This window comes from Echeneis naucrates, chromosome 9, assembly GCF_900963305.1.
Source record: "Echeneis naucrates chromosome 9, fEcheNa1.1, whole genome shotgun sequence".
NCBI lineage: Eukaryota > Metazoa > Chordata > Actinopteri > Carangiformes > Echeneidae > Echeneis > Echeneis naucrates.
Genome location: NC_042519.1, coordinates 2,622,615 through 2,642,987, shown reverse-complemented (window position 1 = coordinate 2,642,987; position 20,373 = coordinate 2,622,615). Strand labels below are relative to the sequence as shown.

Below are 20,373 nucleotides of genomic sequence, written 5' to 3'. Positions count from 1 at the left end.
GGTGCCTACCACACCACTGATCAGCCACAAAGCTGGTGCAAAGTCGTCCCAGCAGCAAGATGTTCCTGCTTTACGTCACTGAAAATGATGGGTGTGGGTATTTCAGTGTGTTGGTTTTATAAAAAGATCAAAGAGATTTATGTACGTGAGTCTGAGTAGTCTCACACTCTTAGCTCGTTGTTTACCCATTCATTGTTCCCTGACACTCAGTAGTTTGATGAGCAGTAAACAATTGGAACTTAAAAGTCATTTTGTCATCAGTGACAATTTGCACAACTTGTTCCAACAAGTTCCATATTTTTATAGAGAAGATGTAGCAATCCATTGGGGAGTCTTCTTCAGTCAGAAAGTAGGTAAAATGGCATAATAAACTTAAATTACAAAGCACTTTCCACCCTGTTCGCTTTACATGGAAAAAATTTACAGAATTCAGCACAATAAAATCAGATTAGATGAGGCCACTGAAAGTGCAGAGAATGAAACAGAACAAAGTAAAACAAACAAATAATTTAAAGTAAGGTGATATCGTGAGCATCTTGTTAACAGAACAAAATCTGTCCTGATTTTGAGGTGCACATTTTTGTTATCCATAGCATCTGCATTGGATAAGGCCAAAAATGGCTCTGTGGGCCTATTCCTTATCAGGAGTTGGCACTATCTGCTAAGATTTAAGTTTGAATGGATAAAGGATCAATGAGTTATGACAAATACTCAGACGCCCAGTCTTTTACAAAGATAGATTTGTATTTGTTGCTTACAGCAGCAGTTTTTGTATCTTCCATCCGTGCATCCTGACTCACATCCTGACTTAAGTTTGCAATTGTGAACATGCAAACACCTCAGTTTATACAGGTAACGCCCCCTCAATGCAACTATGTCTGACAATATTGTAATAAATATAACAATAAAAAAAAAATATATATTAATATTCACTGAAATTAGGTGGAATGTGTATATGAAACCCTCAAACTGTGGAATCATGTTTACAGACCACTACAAATATTATATTCAAACTCTGTAATCAAATTTAATCCTCAAAAGGGAACTATATCATACATCAAAACACAGCAGACAACAGTCTGCAGTAAACTGAGAGACTGAGAGAATACAACTCTTTTTCTTCTGGGAAAATAGTGTATAATGACTGTTGTTATCACAAGAGCTGACCACATATTCAAAATATTAATGGTCATTTTCTTGCTTGTAAAATATATAAAAAAAAAAAATTAACAAGCGATATTATAATGGAGAAGGGGTGAAGACTCTTTTCTATAATATTTATGAGGGTATGTCTTTTTCTTTAGTGGGCAGAAATAACAAAACTGCTGGAAATGACTAATGTCAACAGCTTTTCAAATAAAATGTCAATCATGTTTAGTTATCTAGTTGACAAGTTAATACATTTTCCAATCCACCTACATTTTCAACGTGAATGATATAAAAATGAATATTTAATTTCACAGTTTGAACCAAATTGTTTTTAAAGTCACTTCATGATTTGTCACTCCATTTTTCAATCCACAAACATTTTCATCACCTTCATTATTCAATCCACCTTTCGCACACATGAGTCAGACGTGAGAACACTTCAGATGAGATGTCAGATGAGAGGTGACATGCCTCAGAAAATCTAAAACTGCCTTTGAGGTCTAATGTGTCTCTACACATAGTATACATCCTGCTATTCATTGAGCTGATTAAATGTGTGTACTGCCAGTAACAAAAAGCATTACATCAAACCTTCTGATGTAACGCTGTACATCTGAGATGGCTCCATATAGATGTAAGGATCTGAGCGGGAAATTGAGTGGATCTACTTTGCTCCAGATGAGGCAGATTTATGCTCCTCATTAAAGGTATCCCATGATGTTTGATACGTAGTCTGGATCAAAATTTACCCATTTGGTGAGTTGTTTCACTAACACACGCTTAAGTGCATTAATGCATCATGAATTATTAGATAATGTGCATTACATTTCTGAAGTGAGCAGTATGAGTCACTGACTCTGGGATGTGTGGGAGTGTGTTGGGGGGTTGTTTAACACACCCCACAGATGTCAACGCCTTGAACCTAGTCAACAAGATAAAAAAAATCCCAATCCCTTATAATCAGACATCCTTCATGTTACCAAGGTGCCTGCATGAAGAAAAAACCATCGAAGAGGAGGAGATGCTATCTGTGTGTGTGTTTGTGTGGAGCTAATTACATTTACACAATAAATACACTGACCATCTTACACCTGCAATTTAAATCAGGTTTTTCTTAGTGTTTATGCCTCTTTTGAATATGAATTGTCATTTGGGGACCACCATAATTTTGTGCTGGAGAGGAAAAATCATGGTGAGGTAGCTATTGGTAAATCACAGATTATAAAGCTGATTTATTGTTACAGGAAGAAGACTACTGAGCCTTGATTCATCACACATTGCCATTGCTGAAAGCATGTTGGACAAAGCACAAGCACATCAAGCAGTGCAGTCAAAGCTGTTGTTTCAGTGTAGTAGCCCTAACATGCAACACTTTAGCTTCCCTCTGTGCCACTAAGGAGTTTAAGCACAGCTCAGTGGAAAAACATAAATCTGCCTATCATACCCAATTAAAATTTTAACAAGATCAATTTCTGGTCTTAATGTAGAAAATTTAATGTGACCATGTTCTTATTCTGTAAACTTGACCAGCACTCATGGATCACCAGGTAAACGCAGTTCCAAAACACATGCAGCTGCTCTTTACTGACAATTTTGACACTTTGGTAATGAGATTCACATTTAGGAGTTTGACCAGTCCAGCAGCTGATGTGTTGTGCCATCATTTGACTGTGACCCCAAAGTATATCTACCATGTTAGCTTATATAGAAAAGTTTTTAGCCTTGATGTGATAATCTCCATCAAACCTGTTGCAACCCTGGTGTGGACAAAACTGTTTTAGCTCCCGAAGAATAAAACTTACAGCGTGCTTCCGTTGTTGAGGGAGTTGGAGCTAGGTCTGGTCTGTGGCTGGGGCTTGGCATGGGATTTGGGTTGAGGCTGAAGCATGCTGGGAGGCTCCACACTGTTAAACATCAGGTCTTTCTCCTGCATGTGAGTCAGAGGCAGCAATGGCTTAAACAGAGCCCCGACCTTGCACTGTGGAGGAGAGATGGATGGCAACATGCTGAAGACATTCAAAGGCAGCAGGCAGAATATTGTTGGACCCAGATCAGACTGCAGCAGCTTAGTGCCACCAAAATGTGGACACTGGGGCCAAAATATTCATTTCTCGCAGTCATGCTTGTATGTCATTCATCTGTATGCATCTGTGAGTGTTTGTGTTTATAGAAACAAACATACATCCCTAAATGTGCAAGGTTGCAAATAACCACTAACCAACAGCCAAATGCAGATTCATCTTTGGTTGTGACTTGGAAATGTGCGTTTAAATACAAACTCTTATCAGGTAACCAAATAATAGATGGCTTATCTCTGAGAAAATTAAACTGGGGATGCAGTTGATTGGTTTTGTAATCCACTACTTGGTGAGAAGTGGCTACAAAAGCATCTTCTTTGCGTTTTGTGAATACATGCAGTCATTACAGTGTGATGTCAAAGTGTGTATCAGTGTATGCAAGCACAATGTAAGTGGGCACATGCATAAAAGGTTTGCACTACTGCATCCAGTGTTTGTGTACTTTAGTGCATGTTTGCATATGTGAATGTGTGTGTGTCGTGTGATGTGCATTGCACCTGGGAGCCTGATGAGTTCTGCTGCAGCTGCAGCCTCCGCGCTCGATTCTGCTTGTAGTAGTCAAAGATCATGAGGGCTGCATAAACCTTCCCTACTGTCAGTTCATTGGCTGAGGAGGTAAGGAGAAAAAGGAATAAAGAAGCAATCTGAAGAAGGAAGGCAGACAGTGGAGGAAGAGGAGGAAATTCTGCTGATTCACTGATTCATCTCCACTGGCTGCTTGCTACACAGCTGATTAACTTTTAAGAAAATAAACTTCATAATGTGAGCGATTTGACGAACTCACAGAAACTAAGAAATTGACCTCTAAGGTAAACAAACACTATGACAGGGCTGACTCTGTAATTACATTGTAATAGCGTAAGGTTTCACCGCTCTGACAAAGTGTTTTATCCGCAGCATGTGCACACCTGGGCCTGAAATGCTTTACTTTCGCGTGTCCATAGACAATGAAACTTAAGAAATGTTCTTTCATTAAAAAGAACTCCATAGTATGGATATTCATGTTTCAGAGAATATAATGTATCATGTATTGACAAAATAGCTGGTTTTAGCTTGCTTTGTTTGAATGTTTTGGTAAAATAAACTATGAAAAAGATGGTAAATAAGAGATTGAAAGGATTTACAGCACAGAACATCACTTCTAAATTATGCATGTTGAGCTAGCAACCACAGTGGCTGCCGATCAGATCGTTAAAAGGTGGCTGGAGAGGTTCAAAGTCAAACCAATTTGTTTACCAAAAAATCTGACTACTTGGTAATGATACTGAAAAACTTCGGCTTGTCACACCGTGGTCAGGTCAAGTTGGGTTTTTGTCTTGTCTTGTCATTTCCTGTTTTATTATTTCACTTGCCCTTCCTTATGTGTCACCAGTCGGATTGTCTTCCCTGATTCCTAACTGTGTCCACCTGTTTCCCATCGCCCTCATACGTCTTATAGTATGCGTCTCCGGTTGTCTTGTGCCAGAATGTTTTGTCTCGTGTGTTCACCCGTCCACTGCCCACAGCAATCGTTATTGTCCTAGAATCTGCCTTGTCTGAAGATTTCCTCTCATGAGTGATTTTGGTTAGTAGTTTTCATAGCTCATTCTTGCTAGTCTTAGGTTTTCAGAGCCACTGTTTAGTTTCCTCCTTCGGAGTGGTTTTTTTTGTTTCTTGTTCTTTGCCTCAGATTAGTTTGCCTCCTGCATTGAGGAGTGATTTTTATTTCAGCTTTGTCTTATTAGATTAGGTTTTCCTTTTGTTTGGTCGGTCAGTTTACGTAGTTGAGATTGTGTGTGTAGATATTTCCTCCGTTAGGAGTGATCAGTATTTTTTCATTTTTGTAGCCTGTTTATTTGCGCTCTTCAAGCGCTGTAATTTTCAGAGCCGTAGGAGGTTTTATAGCCTTTTATTTGTCACTTTGTTAATAGGTGAATCCTGCGACAGAATTTAATAAAGCCTGCTTTGTTCTGTTCCATCTCTGTGCCTGAGTCCTCCTTTTAGTCTGGTGCCTGACATCGGTAAGTTGTGACATACTCCTCTACGTACGCCTCTATGAAAATGCAAAATTTTTAAATTTATGGTACAAATGACATAATTTGTATGTAATTGCTCATAAACAAATAAAAAGGAAATGTGTCTACAGAATAAATTCAGGTGTAACTGAACATTGTAAAGAACGTTCCTCTTGGAGATGGAGTTGTTGAGGTGTATGAATGTGAAATGATGGTGAAACACTTACGTTTATGTGGTGTCACCAACAGGTCCATGGTCTTTTGTGAGAGGTTTGGCCATACTGTGGACAACTCCTTCTTTAACTCAGCATCAGATAATCGCTGTGCCACCATACCTTGAAATCCATACAGAGAGAAAGAGACTCTTAAAATTCTCAATAAAAAACACACTGATCAACTGCCACAGAAAAACATACAATAGAGAGTTTGAATGAAAACAAGGGGATAAATGTGCTTTGTTTTATAGTTTGGTCCAAATTTCTGACATAAAGATCTTAGCTAAAGAGAAATCCTTATTAAAAGCATAGATAGAGGCAAAAAGACACAAGACACTGAGAATCCAACAGATTGAACCAACCAGTCACTTTGGTTTGGCCGAGAGAGCCAGAACAAGGTGAATGTAAGACATTTGTCATCGTCACATGCCAATCACTTTGCCGGTTTTGGGAAACAATACAAAAGTTAAATAAAACCTGGGCAAAACCTGGGCTGATTTGGTAAAACAATATAATTTGTGATAATATATATTCAATTTGTATCACATGTATTTAGTTCAGACACACAACTGGAACTCTTAATTGACCCCACACCAATAATACATGTGACATGAGGTTTCATTGAAAATTTAAATTCACGAGCCTATACCTTTGAATCAGTTTAATCAATTCACATCTTGAGATGAGACACACCTACATTGGTTTGTTACAGTTTTTAAAAAATTCTATTCTTTTGCAATCATAGCTGTTGTGTTTCTCTGACCTGAGGCCAACTTGATCTCCAGGGCAGTGCGAATCAGGGCCATCAGGGTGGAGGTGAAATGGACGGTATTGTCATCCGCAATGGGCATGTTCATTTTCACAAGACGCTGGGGTAAGGCAATGAGTGATGACAGGTATTCATTAGATAAGGAAATGACAACATGCCAATCAGAACATACAATCCACACTGAGAAATCAATCTGTGTGCTGCTATGATCAAATAACCACCATGGATCCTTTCTCTTTGGTACTAATGCTAAATTCAGTTTTGTGTTTTTGGCCATGTTGATAAAGTCACAGTGACTCAGTTCAGCACACAAAAAGCGTTCTCTACATGTACATAAAGAAAAGACAAACTTGACATTCACATTCACTGCTATTGCTACAGTATGCACTATGCTGCAAGTCAAAGTGCACTGGTGCAAGACTGACATTGACCGAAAAAAAAGTGAGAGAAGGCATGTAAACGCATAACCATGGGGGTGCCTCGGCAGTCGCAGGAGCTCGACTCTGTGGTTGCCACCCTAACAATCATCAACTTACTTGGAGTTGAGGAGGTTATGTGTACTCTACATGCACAGTGGCAGCTAGCAATACAAAGGATCCATTTCACCAAACTACGGCAGTGTTAGCAGAGAGATTTGGTCCATATAGGACTAATGGCACCATAGAGATGCTACAGATACAGGATGGTGTGGGATTGTTGCTAAAAGAGTTGAGCTCCCCAGAACACAAAAAAGCATTCATTACATGTGCTCTCAGTGGCAGTGCAGAGAATAAGAGACCAGAGTCAGAATGAGACGTGGATGGAGAGCTCAGGGGCAGGCAAGCAAGAGAACAATCTCACACACACACACACACACGCGCACACACACCATGCAAGCACACGTACACACACACTCACAAACCTTGCTGTTTGACTATATTCATGGGGACCCCTGATGGACACAGTCCCTCACCCCTCTCCTGAACCTTAACCATCACATCACTTACACTGGGCACACACTGCCACTTTGTGTGCTGCTTGCATAAATGTGTGTAACTCTGACTGCAACTAGTGGCCTTGTGGCTGCAGGCAGGGTGCCACTAAAACTAACTGCCACACACGCACACCAATAGTCAGTATGCCCCCCACCCCACAAAAAGCCATTTAAACTTATGGGGTCCATTATTTTGGCCCGATCCCACAAGTACAGAGGAGTCCCACAAATATAGTAAAACAAGTCGTTGCACACACATCTACACACATACATGCTCAACCGTGTTAATTCGTATATGGTCACACTTTCACCATTACACATGTACACACTCAACCAGGGACTGCACAATCAATTAGAGACAGCGACAACAGCAGCTAGAAACTACAGAAGACCAGAGACAGGCTGCAACTGATAACATTTTAACAACTTAACTGGACAATTTCTGATTCACAACATGATTTCCACAATAACATTATACAAACTTAAACTGACAGATGCTATCTGCATCTGGATTCATAATCTGGATACATCTGATTGTGGACATTTATATTTACACCTATTATTACTATTATCATCAGCATCATTAGACAGACTTCATGGAACCTGAAAGACTTGTTTTTTTATATTTACTTATTATATGTGATGTCAGGGTTTGATCATGCAGACCCTCCGCAAACATTAAAAGGTCACAGACACCTTTATCAGTATCTTATTCTAATGGTCACACAAAAATGGAAGCCAGGGGAAACATTTTTGTTGAAATGATCCCAGTTAACCTTGCTAACTAGGCTAATGGCACTCTTATTGTAAGCTACTCAGAGCCCGTTTGGATGCTTGTTAGCCTTACTCTGAAATCTCGGAGAGCAAGCAACAATCACATTTTTTATTTAAATATTCAGATACGAAGAAAATATTATTATCAGGCAGAAACTGAGTCTATATGTACCTAAAGTAATTAAAGATTTAGTACATTAAATCACAGTGACATACTTTTTTGTTAATGCTGTGCAGCAGTAATATACTAACACAGAAGAACACACACATAACCCCAACTTTACACAAATGAACATATGCACACACATACACACGCACACACACACACACACACACATCACCATACACAAATTTTTCCAACAGTGGACAGACTGATATGAATTGCGAGACAGAATGAGAGGGAAAAGGAGACAGACCCACAAGGTGAAAAGCTACACATACATAGAAAGAATTTCTTCCACAGAAAAGCAACACACATACACCTTCTTAGGTGCATACAGGCACACTGCTCCACAAAATAAAACCCCAACTAGGGTGTACCATTCAAGGAAATAGTGACAAAGGAGCAAGTGTCCTCTATAAACATAATATGTCTTGAAGAATTAATGTCTGAAAGTCCTCTTAGTTATTTATCAGTAGTGACTGGTAGTAGCCCACACAAGCAGAAAAGACAGTTAATACGAGGTTGGGGCTTACACCAAAAATATCAGAATGCTAGCAAAGACAAAGTGAAGAAATGAGGGAACATTGCAGAGCACAGACACTGGCTTGAGTTCACGCCAGTAGAAGAAAGGATTGTTGAGAACGGGAAAAAGGCAGAGGAAGAATAGGGTCTACCTTGTAGGAGACTCTTGGTGGACATTTCTTTCCCAAACCTAAGGGTGGGGACATGTGGAGCAGCATCTGATACATATCGAGGTACTTGATACGGCCACTTCACAAGGAAGGAAATCAAAAATAAACAAAACCCAAACAGAATGGGATGGGGAATTTGAGAAGGAGAGGAAAAAAGGGAAGACATCAACAAAAGTAGAGAAAAACCATAATGGAAAAGAAAAACAGAAATCTGTTGTTAATAGATTTCCTTGAGTGAGATGTAGAGTGGATGGCATCCTCAGCCACTGTGGTGAGGCACTGGGATGCATCGCTGTGGAATTTAGGAAACCTAAGAGGAAACATGTGATGGCAAAGAGTGAGTCTGGTGGGAGAGGGAAGGAGGGGAGATAGGAGAATAGGATGGGCTGACCCAAGACACAGGATGCTGATGGGAGGGAAGAGAAATGACAGCATTGTAACAGGGATGTCTGCCTCAGCATGCTTGCAAACATCCCACTGGTACTTCAACCGGGGTACACAAAGGTTTCAATGCCAGCCCGAGATCTGGTTCGGGGCTTTCGCTCAAAGCCTGACTTTGCTTGAGCAAACATCTTCACAAAAGGATTATTGCATTTCTCTGTTGTTTTAAAGATCTGGATATAGACAGTTTTTCGTTGTTGTTTTTTTTTTTTTCAAGCTGTCTTCTCTCTAAGTGTTGAAGACGTGTCGAGCCTTTTTCTTTCAATAAGTTTTTTTTATTTTTTTAACTTTTGGATTTCATGAAAATGGAAATTACAAACATTAACTACAGGAGAAAGTAGGCATGATAGGCAACATGTTGGAACAGTGCCCAGGCTTTGAAAGCTTTGTTTCCACTCCGGCATCATCAACCAAAGCCAGTCAGTTTGGAGGGGCAGGTGCTAGACTAAAGGCGATTTCATTGGTGCACAGCCATTCAGTTAAAAGTTTCTTGGTATAGAAGTACACAAAGCACCCTAGTGACGGAAATGTCTGGTATATGCAAACCTTGTAGGCTACCCTATTAGGGCAGTTCTTCCCTAAGCCAAGGGGGGGTGAGATAACGCGTAACAAATTGTACATATCCTTATAGGAAATCCGTCCACTGTGGAAAAAAACAAGCACATAAATAAACAAACAGGACAGCTTAAAATAAAACAATGATCATCAGTGGACTGACTGCATACAACAAGGTATAGGCATGAGGTCTGTCTACAAGACCTCATTTGTCCCCTTAGTCACAAACAGAGAAGAGACTCGTACGGTTAGGGTGTCTATTGCCTCCCCTTTATTTTGTATAATATTGTCCGGACCTCGGAGGGATTTCAAGGTTTTCAACATACCACGCAGCCGGATCGTACTCAGCCCAGACCCGGATGAACTCATCAAGGTGATGGGGCCCCAGGATTGAAGAGTCTCTGGTTAGGTACTCAAAGTTATCCATGATGACAGCCACGAATAGGTTCAGCATCTGGAATACAGATTTTTGCTTGAATTTACACGTGTGTTCTGTTCCGGTCTGGAACAGTTTGAAATTCCCAGGCTGAGTTAATTCATCCATTCTGTTGGAGCTGAAAGAGCTTCACAAAAGAGCTCCCAGGGGTTGAAAGAGGAGTAGAATTGAATTAAATACTTGAATGAATGGGCAATGAAGTTTTAACATCACCGGCTGACCTAAAGGGCTCTTAACAAGAACTAAAAGTACTTGCCTGGCTAGCTTAATAGCTGTTACCAGGTTAGGTATAGCAGCACTGCCTTTTTTGAAGACGTTAAGATGAACCTTAGTCATTATAATTATTACGAAGAATGAGAAGAAATAGCACGAACGTCTTACTCGCACAAGGTAAATTATTACTACAGATGCACAAATATTACATACATTTTACACAATATTACATTAATATTTTTGCAGTCCTGGACATAATGTGTGCAAGAGACTCATCTTTAAAGTATTTCCTTTTAAACACATGTTTGCTGAAATTAAATTCATAAACAGGGGATAGAATGGTTTAATGCTGTGTGTGGTTCATGTAATATGATAATATACAATTAAAATGATATTGATGAGAATTAAATTATTACAGTGGTCACAGTAGAGGTGTATTTCAGTACTGACCAGGAAGGAGCAGAGGAAGATGAAGGACACAAAGTAGAAATAGGCAAAATCACTGCCACACTCCTTCCCTTGAGTCCCTGAACGCTCATCACAAGCTCGTTGGCTCAAGCATGACAACATGATCTCATGCCAGGCCTCACCAGTTGCACTCCTGATAAACATAAAAACACAGAGTAGCACAGAAGCAGTGGCTGTATTTTCAGGTCTGCAGTTCAGGGCCTTTTTATGAAAAACTTTGTATTTGGTCAGAATTAAATCTTGCCTGAACAGCAGCATGAGAGCCTGGAGGAATGTACGGAAGTTGTTGTGGTGAGTGATAGCAGTGTCCTCATTCAGCTCAATGTTGCCAAACACCTACGGCAGAGACATAGTAAGGGGAAACGGATTTGTTCTGTCAATTCATGCTTTTCACTTTTAGGCTACAACATTTTGAGTGTGAACTCCTGTATGAACAACAGGGTATCACGCACCTGCATCCCAATAATGGCATAAATGAAGAACAGCATAGCAATCAGTAGGCAAACATAAGGCAGGGCCTAAAGGAAACAATGGAGAACCAAAACACAGTTAATTATTAATATTAATATTATTAATATTTAAATTATTATAAAAAAATAGCTATGTACAGTTTTTTTATAGAAATAAACAACTCTGGGTAAATACAGGTGTGAATACTAAAATATATAAAATATGTGTGTGCAATTTAGTAATAAATTGTGTGCGTACCTTGAAGGATTGCACAAAGGTCCACAACAGGATGCGGATAGTGTAGCCCTGCCGCAGGAGCTTGATGAGCCGAGCGGCTCTGAACAGCCTCAGGAAGCTTAGGTTCAGCAGCCTATCCTGTTTGACACCGGCGGGACATCAAGAATTTACCAACCACTTACCCTTATCACTTACTAATAATCTCCCACATGTTAGAGTGGAATTCTTTTCTTTTTCACCTGGTTGGAAATGTTCAGCATTATGAACCCCCATTTCACAAAAATAAAACACATTCAGGATGCGTTAAAGGTTTAATCAACAAATCCAATCTTACCTCAATATCTCAATGGGGTTTTACTCTTCCATTTTATTATGTATTATCAATTTATATATTGATTTTGGTAATTTATTGCATTAATTTCAAGTTTGTTTCATTTGTAAATTATTAATTGAATGTTTATACATCAGGACTGAGAGGTATGAAAGAGCACTCCTCAAATATACCCATGTTAACTCTTTTTAGAAGATGGGTGATAAACCATATACTCTGCAAGGTGATCTGTATCATGTCTCAAATGTGAGCGGTACACTCCAACCATAACCAAATTGATGAACATGTGCCGTATCTGCAGATATGCAGCTAACATGTCTGGGTGTAAACATGTGTATCACAAACATGTGCACATTGAATGAGTTCCCCTCTGTGAAAGCATCTTTCAAAGCCATTTCAGTAGTGATGGTGGATAAACTACAACACCTTCCTTCTGTATAAAATCTGTTCTACTCTCCAGCTGAAGCTCATGTAAGGGGACACACAAACAGACATGCATACACATACGTACACAGATAGTATATCCTCCTCTCTGATGGTTCTTTCTCCATGCTGGCAGGTTAGTAACATGAAGGAGGTCTAATTATTAGGATTGGGATATTTTTTATGGTTCAAGGCATTGACATCTGTGCTGGACAACCCCCTGCCCCTCATACAAGGTCAGGGACTCATTCTGCTCAACTGTTTCATCCACCTTATGTAAAGATATATAGTGAACAAATTATATAGACTCTGGGTCATCACTAAACGTCCTTGTGTATCCATACTGTGAGACTTTACACAAAGATCATTAAAATGTGCAGTAATGACCCATACACTGTGGTTACAGGTACCAAAACATTGTGACTTAAATATAAATGTTACATAAGAATTTCAGGCCACATTGTAAGAGGTTTGAAAGGGAATACTGTCAGTACGTCTAGGCCTCTATCACACAATCATCAACTATGACCATTCTTTAAAGAGCCTCTCTCATAAGCGCCCCAGTTTTATACAAGCACAATACTATCACATTTATCTGCAGAGCTAAAAGCAGAGAAAGACCAAACTCACCGTAGTCTGGTGATGTTGAGACCAGGGCAACACCAGTGATGACAATCAACAAGATAAAAAAAGAGAGAGACAAGGACACAGAGATATAAGGGGAGAGAGAGACAGTAAAATCAGGACCGTAGCAAAAGTGAGGGAGGAAGGAGAAAGAACAGAGCGGGAAGAGTCATATTGACTAACAGAAATGGATACAGGTCAACACAATACACACATGCATGCATATTAGTCAAAGGCTACTTCCCAATGTGCACATACACACACGTACGTTCACTCAAAACATCAGCCTGAATTTAAACTTTGTGTTTCATCCACTGTACTGTAAATCACACAATCATAAGATTAGTCTCTAAAGTAGATGCTGTTCTACTTTGGGACCATGTATCACTCCATTATAAATCCATGCAACTAACTTAAGACGTGCTCACAATCCTTCCAGGTCTCCTTAAAAGCCTCTGGCTCCCTGGACCACTGCTATGTGATTGGTTAACCTTTTTGCTGAAAGGTTTCTGTACACAGGCTGTCCCAGCCCGAGCTCATCACTATCACAACAGCGCTGTATATAAAGAGTTGTTAAGGGGAGTGGCGGTGGGAGTGGGTGGTCTTACATTGATTTCAGTTACCAGGATGTCAGTGATGCTGCCCAACACTGTCACAAAGTCAAACACGTTCCAGGCGTCCTTTAGGTAGTTCTGAAAAACAACAACTACCTGTTATTTACTGCTGAGCCTATTTATATTTGCTCTGTAAATGTTACTTACCAGTGGACCAAATGCAATGATCTTGAGGATACACTCCAGAGAAAAGAGAGTGGTGAAGACTATATTGAGGTTCTTCAGCATTACTTCATAGAAGTCTGGAGCTCCATGGAACTGGCACAGGGGTGAAAGAAGTTTAAAGGTTTTGCTGAGTGTGTTTTTGCTGAAGGCCTGCAGGTGTAGCTCATTAGCTAAAGGAACAATTTAACCTTTTGGAAATGAGTTGAACATCAATACCACTCATACTGTCTGTTAATATGATGCTAGGGCAAAAATTTAATTAGATTAGCTAAGCCTGGCCAACATAAATTCATTGGTGCACAGCCATTCAGTTAAAAGTTTCTTGGTATAGAAGTACACAAAGCACCCTAGTGCTTAAAACATCATTGTTTCAACAGATTGTTTTCACAAATGATTTAAAAAATATTTTGCATAAATTGTGGCTTGTGCAAATTTGAATAAACGACACACCTGTTTGAATGGTTTGAATATTTCTCTTCCTATGGACAAACTGAAAGTGGTTTTTTCCCCTCTTTCTCCAGACATCATACATACTAATCTAAACAGCTTGCTTTAACTTACTACTGTACAGCCCTAATAAGAATGTGCTGAACAATGAGCCCTGACAAAAGGGCCACACCAGAAACATCACAAGATAAGGAAAAACTAAAATGAAAGTGGAAAAAAGATACTCTTGCTGTGTCCCTTTGCACTCATGAGAATGGTTTAGCTATTCCACCACTAGATTTTGTGACTGAACATTTGCAGTGGTATTGGAACTCCCTGCTGGAGGATCTCAGATGTGAATGAATGAATGAATGTATTAACTTTATTGTAATTATACCAACGGCACTCAAGAGTATTGCTCATTCAGTGTCTGCTTTTAAATCTCGTTTTAAACACACTTTTAAACACACTTCACACTCTTTGCATCTGGGCCTTTTAAAATACTGTACTGTTTTGTATATAATACTGCTAGTCACTTTTAAAATGTGTGATTACCTGTGTCAAGTGCTTTTTAGAAACATGCTTTATAAATAACACTAGACTGTGTATTTGGTGGACACCAAATACACAGTGTCCATAGTGTGGAGATGCTTCTTGACAGCAGGTCCTGGAAAGCATGTAAAGCAACTTCAGCAAAATACTGTATATGGAACTCCACTACCCAGAAGTACAAGCCAAATTAAGAAAGGGGTGAAAATTTATGCAATCTCTTATTTGATTTGATATATTTTTAACTAACTGACATTACTTTGTAGAAATCTCATTTCAATTTGACAAGTGACTGAAATTTTCTTGTAATTTCTTGTGAACAAAAAAAAAAAAAACAAAACATGACCAGTAAGTGAGAAACAGAAAAGGGAGTGAACACTTTTGATGGGCATTGTTTGTCTCAAAATGTCAAGGTTCTCTTAAAACATGACAAATCTTAGCCTATAACTTCAAATAACTACAAGAAATCAGTAATATTCAAAAGCTGATTACCTTCATCATGAGTACCACAGTATTGAGCGCAATCATGATCATGATGGAGTACTCAAATGGAGCTGAGACCACAAACTTCCACATCCTGTACTGGAAAGACTGCGTGTTCTCGGGCATGTAACGTGTCAGAGGTTTGGCATTTATGGCAAAGTCAATGCAAGCCCTCTGTAACAAAGAAACCACACATCCGTTTCATTGCATCCATTATTTGAAGGGAGATTCCCCCAAACCTCAGTCTTCAGTGTATGAAAACGGGTTACAGATCATTGAAAACCTTAACCATAGCAATCACAGGGCTTTTCTGTCCAGGGGTTAAGCAAGCATATCAGTCAGACAACAGACTGCTGGCAAATAAAATGATACCTTGCCCCATGATCGGGGCATGAAAAATGACTATTCATGTTAAAAGAAGGGACCAAGAAGTTGCCTGACAGTGTGCAATGGACCTCACATGACAGCACTCAAAACCGGACCGTTACAGTTGAAAAGAGTATAAATAATTAACCATCAGGCAGACAATCATACAGCATGATGTCTTCAAAAGGAGTGAGGCACCAATGTCTGCATTGCTACCTTTCAATGCAATACCTCTGAATTCACATACTTAAAAAGACAACAACAGTTGACTTGTGGAGAATCTATCTGAGAAGTGCCTCTCTGTTTTGCTTTTTAAATCAAGTAATGTGATGTAAATCAAATATCTGACTATCCTTTGCTGTATTAAAAAGTTGATTCTGTTGTGAACATGAGATGGAGCTGTATGCTGAAAAGCAATTCAAACAGTACCAATTCAAATCTTGTGTGTATTTGTGTCTTTGCATTACCTCGTTCTTCTCCAAGCTGCATTCAGACAAGGCCTTGTCCCCCTGCTCTTGGAAGGTGATGATGATCAGAGCAACAAAGATGTTGACAAAAAAGAAAGGGAAAACTACAAAGTAGACTACATAGAAGATGGACATTTCTATCCGGTAGCCTGGACTGGGACCCTGGTCTTCAAAGGTGGCATCCACAGAGTGCTTTAGTACCCTGCAAGGAGATTAAAGCACAACATACTGAAATCTGAAATGAAAGAAAAAAGAGACCTATTCACCCAGTGCCACAGACTAATAATAATTGATATGGTTAAAAACATTGGTGGACGACAGAGCCAACTTCAACTTTAAACTTTATTGTCATTGCACTCATACAGTGTAAAACAATGCAACGGAACTGGGGAACTGTCCTACATTGGTGAAGAAAAAAACTGTTTGCAATATCATCACATGAAAAATGTAACAATAAATGTGCCGAGAGAAAGAAAAAGTAGATTGTGCAATGTAATTTTAAATAATACAGTATACATACACAATACATAAAACTCTACCTTATGTATAGTTAACTTTAGAGTGCACATTATTTGTACAGAGTGAACAATAACATACAGTGATTAGAAAAGCGATGCAGCATGCATATGGCCATGGATAAAAACTGTGCATTAACTTATACAGTGTGTATAACACTGTATATAGTATGTGGTGTTAATAAACAGAATATACAAAATTGCCTGTGGGTATTGTGCAGCTAAGCAGATAATTCAAATGATGCATTGATCAGTACTATTGCCCTGCTGCAGAAGCTGTCCCTGAGTTTATCTGTCCGTGACCACAGCGCCCTGTATCTCCTGCCAGAGGGCAGCAGCTTAAACTCCTGATGCCTGGGTGTGGACTCTCTCACAGGATGTTACGTGCCCTTCCTGAGAACCAGACAGAAATGCAGTATGTCAGGACGCTCTCAATGGATCAATGGGAGAAAACAATCAAGGGTTCCTCTTCAGGTTGATCCTCAGGAAATGGAGGCACTGTTGGGCCTTCTTCACTGCTGCCGAGGTGTTAGTACTCCATTGGAGGTCCGCATCCATATGCACATCCAGGCACCTGAAGCTGGACACCCTCTCCACACACTCCCCACTGATTTGGATGGGCTGCAGGTCAGACTTTATCCTCCTGATGTCAATGGTTAGTAGCTTGGTCTTTGAGGTGACCAAGATGTCTGCACATCATCCCTCCAGCCTCTGGACCTCATCCCTATACAGTATGCTGTTTTGTCGTCACCAGAGATGAGCAAAATTAATATTGAAATTGTCTGGGTGGGTGCTGCCATAGCCATAAGTGTAGAGGGCTCAGCACATAACCTGGAGAGATGGGGGCCCACTCTGACTCTCTGTACACTGAGAGGAAGCCTCTGATCCAGCAGCAGGTGGCAAGGAGAAGTCCAATGTCCAGTAGTTTTATTGTCGGTCTGGGAGTATCGAGTTAACCAAAGAGCAGCCTAGCATAGCGCTCCTGCTGTTCCAGGTGGTTGGTGGTGGTATGGAGCGCTGGGACAATGGAGTGCTCTGTCAACCCTTTTAGCTCTGTATGCAAATTGAAGTTGGTCGAATGTGGGTGGGAAGCAGGACATTATGTGAAGTCAGACCACTTTTTCGAAACCCTTCAATATGTCAGGTGCCGGAGCGACTGGTCAGCAGTCATTGAGACTTGGAGACATTGGACTGGGACAGTGAAATGTTGAAAGTCTTTGGAAGTCTTTGTCAACACCCTGGCCAGCTGATCTTCCACATTCCGGTATAGATGGCCACAACTAGGTCTCTGTGATTTTGCAGAGACACACTTGGTTGTAATCTCTCACCTTAGTTTCAAATCAACAACTGATTGAGAAGAAGACTATCTTTAATTTTATAAATCATTCTTAGCCACTGATTCTCAGAAAAGAACCATGAGGTAAAAATGCAAGGACATCTTCAATGGAGTCAAGCAACCACCCAGAGACTACCTTATGACTAACGTGTTACAGCATTCCTTTCATTGGCTAGTCATGAACAATCAGGAACACGTATCCACGTCCACAGAAAATAACAGATTAACAGAGACCTTGAGTGTGGTTCATCTGTGTCTTGTCTAGTTCACTGTTTTCTGTTAAGTCCTGTTTTCTGTTTAGTCCGTGTCAGCTCCTTGTCGCTTGTCTCCGGTGATGTTGTCTCTGCTTGTCTGCCAGTCTCTGTGTCCCTGTTGATGTCATCTCCCTGTGTCTCTGGTTTGTTATTCTCGTTTGGTCTTGCTGCCTGCGTTTCTGTTGTCCCTTGGCCAGTGTCGCTTTCCTGTGTCACTTTGCTTGTCTATCTGCCTCTCTGCTTGTCTTTCTGTTATTTTGTAGTTTTGGTTTGTTAATTAAAAGTCATTTCATTTTCACCTCAACCTAGTTCCTGGCTCCTGCATTTGGGTCCTCATTCCCACACCACCACCCTCAACACAACATGACCCCTGACAGTGGCACCTTCGTAGGGGTGAGGAGTTCATTAACTCTTTTTCTGCTGATGGCACACCGTTGCCAAATGCTACAGAGCACTCAGGGGTTCACATACGTGGGCTAACTTCACATCAAGAACATCCTGCTGTGGACAGAGACGTTGCCTTGGGACTGTCCCAACACCACTGGTCTACCAACAGAGCCTCCCAATACATCTGACCCTAAGGATGCCTCACATTGGAACCGGATTGGAGCTCGACCTAAAACATCAACTCCAGCCAAGACCTGGACTGATGTTGTTCACAAGGGAGGTAATCAGGTAGCTCCAGTATGCGGTCCAAAAAGAGAGCTCATACACTCTGTCCTCTACTGCCACTACAGAACAGGTGTGAACCACTGATTCTGACTAATGGTAGTATCTGTGTAGCCCCAGGAGGAGCACCTGATAATGGAAACTCAGGCACAGCCCCAAAGTAGACTTAACCCAGGGCTAAAGGAGAGAGAGTAGTAGATCACAAACCAAATACTACGCCAACAACCAGAAGACACCCTGCTAACACCAGAACTGAGAGGTTAAATACCATTCTGATTGGTGATGCTGTAACATGAAGATTGTTAATAATTCTGTCTCCTATGACATCATCAGGAAGAAAACAGGCGCTGAGATTCTAAAGAAATACTTTTCTCTCTTACTTGAGACACTGGGCAACTTTCATTCATAAAAGGTTTTCACTTCTTGCCCCATCCCAACGCTCGGTAGAGGACCTGAATCTTTCAGCAGACTCCTGAGCCTGAATACCTTCTACCTGGCATCGGCCTGCCTCATCGAATGGATTAATTTAATTGAGAATTTCAACATGTTTTGGAACTGCAAGGGTCACTTCAAGCTAGATTGGATACAACCAAACCACACTGGGCACAGATATCGAGGCAGCAACATACATCATGCCCTTGAGACATCTTATCAATACAAGCATCTGTTGATAAGCCTTAAGGATAGCACACAGGGAGCACTCAAGCAAACAGTCTGTGCCACCACCCCATCATCTGCCGACGCTCTGCCTCACATCACCTAAAGCCTGCAGAAAATGTCTCTTTCTCAGAATACCAACAACCTCCAACTCCCAGTCCTAAATCTTGATGAGACAGGTGAACTGCTAAACAGTTCTAGTCATAGACCTAACCATCTCTCAGGAATTCACCAAAGCCGTCAAAGCCAAGTGCAGAAACACCGGGATCTGTCTCAGGATCTGTCCTGATTAGCTCAAGAGAAAGCACAAACAAAGCGTGCTCAGGACGCACACTCACAAAAGTGATACTTTTAACTGAAACCTGGCTAACTGAACACAACAATGCAGCGGTTCTCATTGAAACAGCTCCACCAAATCATAGTTTTATCCATGAGGCTCAAGCAGGGAGAAAAGGAGGGGAATGATTATCTTATTCAATAATGTGTTCCAGTGCAAGCTGTTGTCAGGGGAAATTTGACTCTTTCGAATATGTTGCACTGCAGCTGAGATCCCCTCCTCCCAGGTACAATGTACAGTTTTTTGATGATTTTGTCAGTCTTTTTTCTACATTGTGTATCAGGTTTGACTGTCTTCTCATAGTGGGTGACTTTAATTTTCATGTTGACAGCTGCTATAAAAAACAGTTAATTATTATGGATAGTTTTGGAATATCTCAGCATGTAACAGAACCAACCCATAATAAGGGTCAAATATCTGAGGTAGGGGTGACTGATATGGCTCTCTCAGATCATTACAGTGTCTTCTTTAAAATGAGCCTTCCCGGTGGGACCTGCAGAACCAAAACAGAATTAATCAGGAAATGCTTCATGAGTGAAAACACCTGCTC

The 20,373-nt window shown here is 40.4% G+C and overlaps 1 protein-coding gene across 1 annotated transcript in view; it reads right to left on the bottom strand.

Annotated features, from left to right (window-relative positions):
- cacna1ba (calcium channel, voltage-dependent, N type, alpha 1B subunit, a) overlaps nt 1–20,373 on the bottom strand; it is a 109,508-nt gene that overhangs the window by 9,266 nt on the left and 79,869 nt on the right. Inside the window, exons 31-45 of the mRNA XM_029510790.1 lie at nt 16,056–16,257; nt 15,232–15,396; nt 13,747–13,857; nt 13,594–13,677; nt 12,992–12,997; nt 11,629–11,745; nt 11,373–11,438; nt 11,165–11,256; nt 10,903–11,053; nt 10,130–10,257; nt 8,790–8,886; nt 6,200–6,305; nt 5,449–5,556; nt 3,725–3,834; nt 2,952–3,127 (exon numbers count right to left, since the gene is read on the bottom strand). Coding sequence (XP_029366650.1) covers nt 2,952–3,127; nt 3,725–3,834; nt 5,449–5,556; nt 6,200–6,305; nt 8,790–8,886; nt 10,130–10,257; nt 10,903–11,053; nt 11,165–11,256; nt 11,373–11,438; nt 11,629–11,745; nt 12,992–12,997; nt 13,594–13,677; nt 13,747–13,857; nt 15,232–15,396; nt 16,056–16,257 — 1,719 coding nt within the window. The remainder of the gene's footprint in view (nt 1–2,951; nt 3,128–3,724; nt 3,835–5,448; nt 5,557–6,199; nt 6,306–8,789; nt 8,887–10,129; nt 10,258–10,902; nt 11,054–11,164; nt 11,257–11,372; nt 11,439–11,628; nt 11,746–12,991; nt 12,998–13,593; nt 13,678–13,746; nt 13,858–15,231; nt 15,397–16,055; nt 16,258–20,373) is intronic.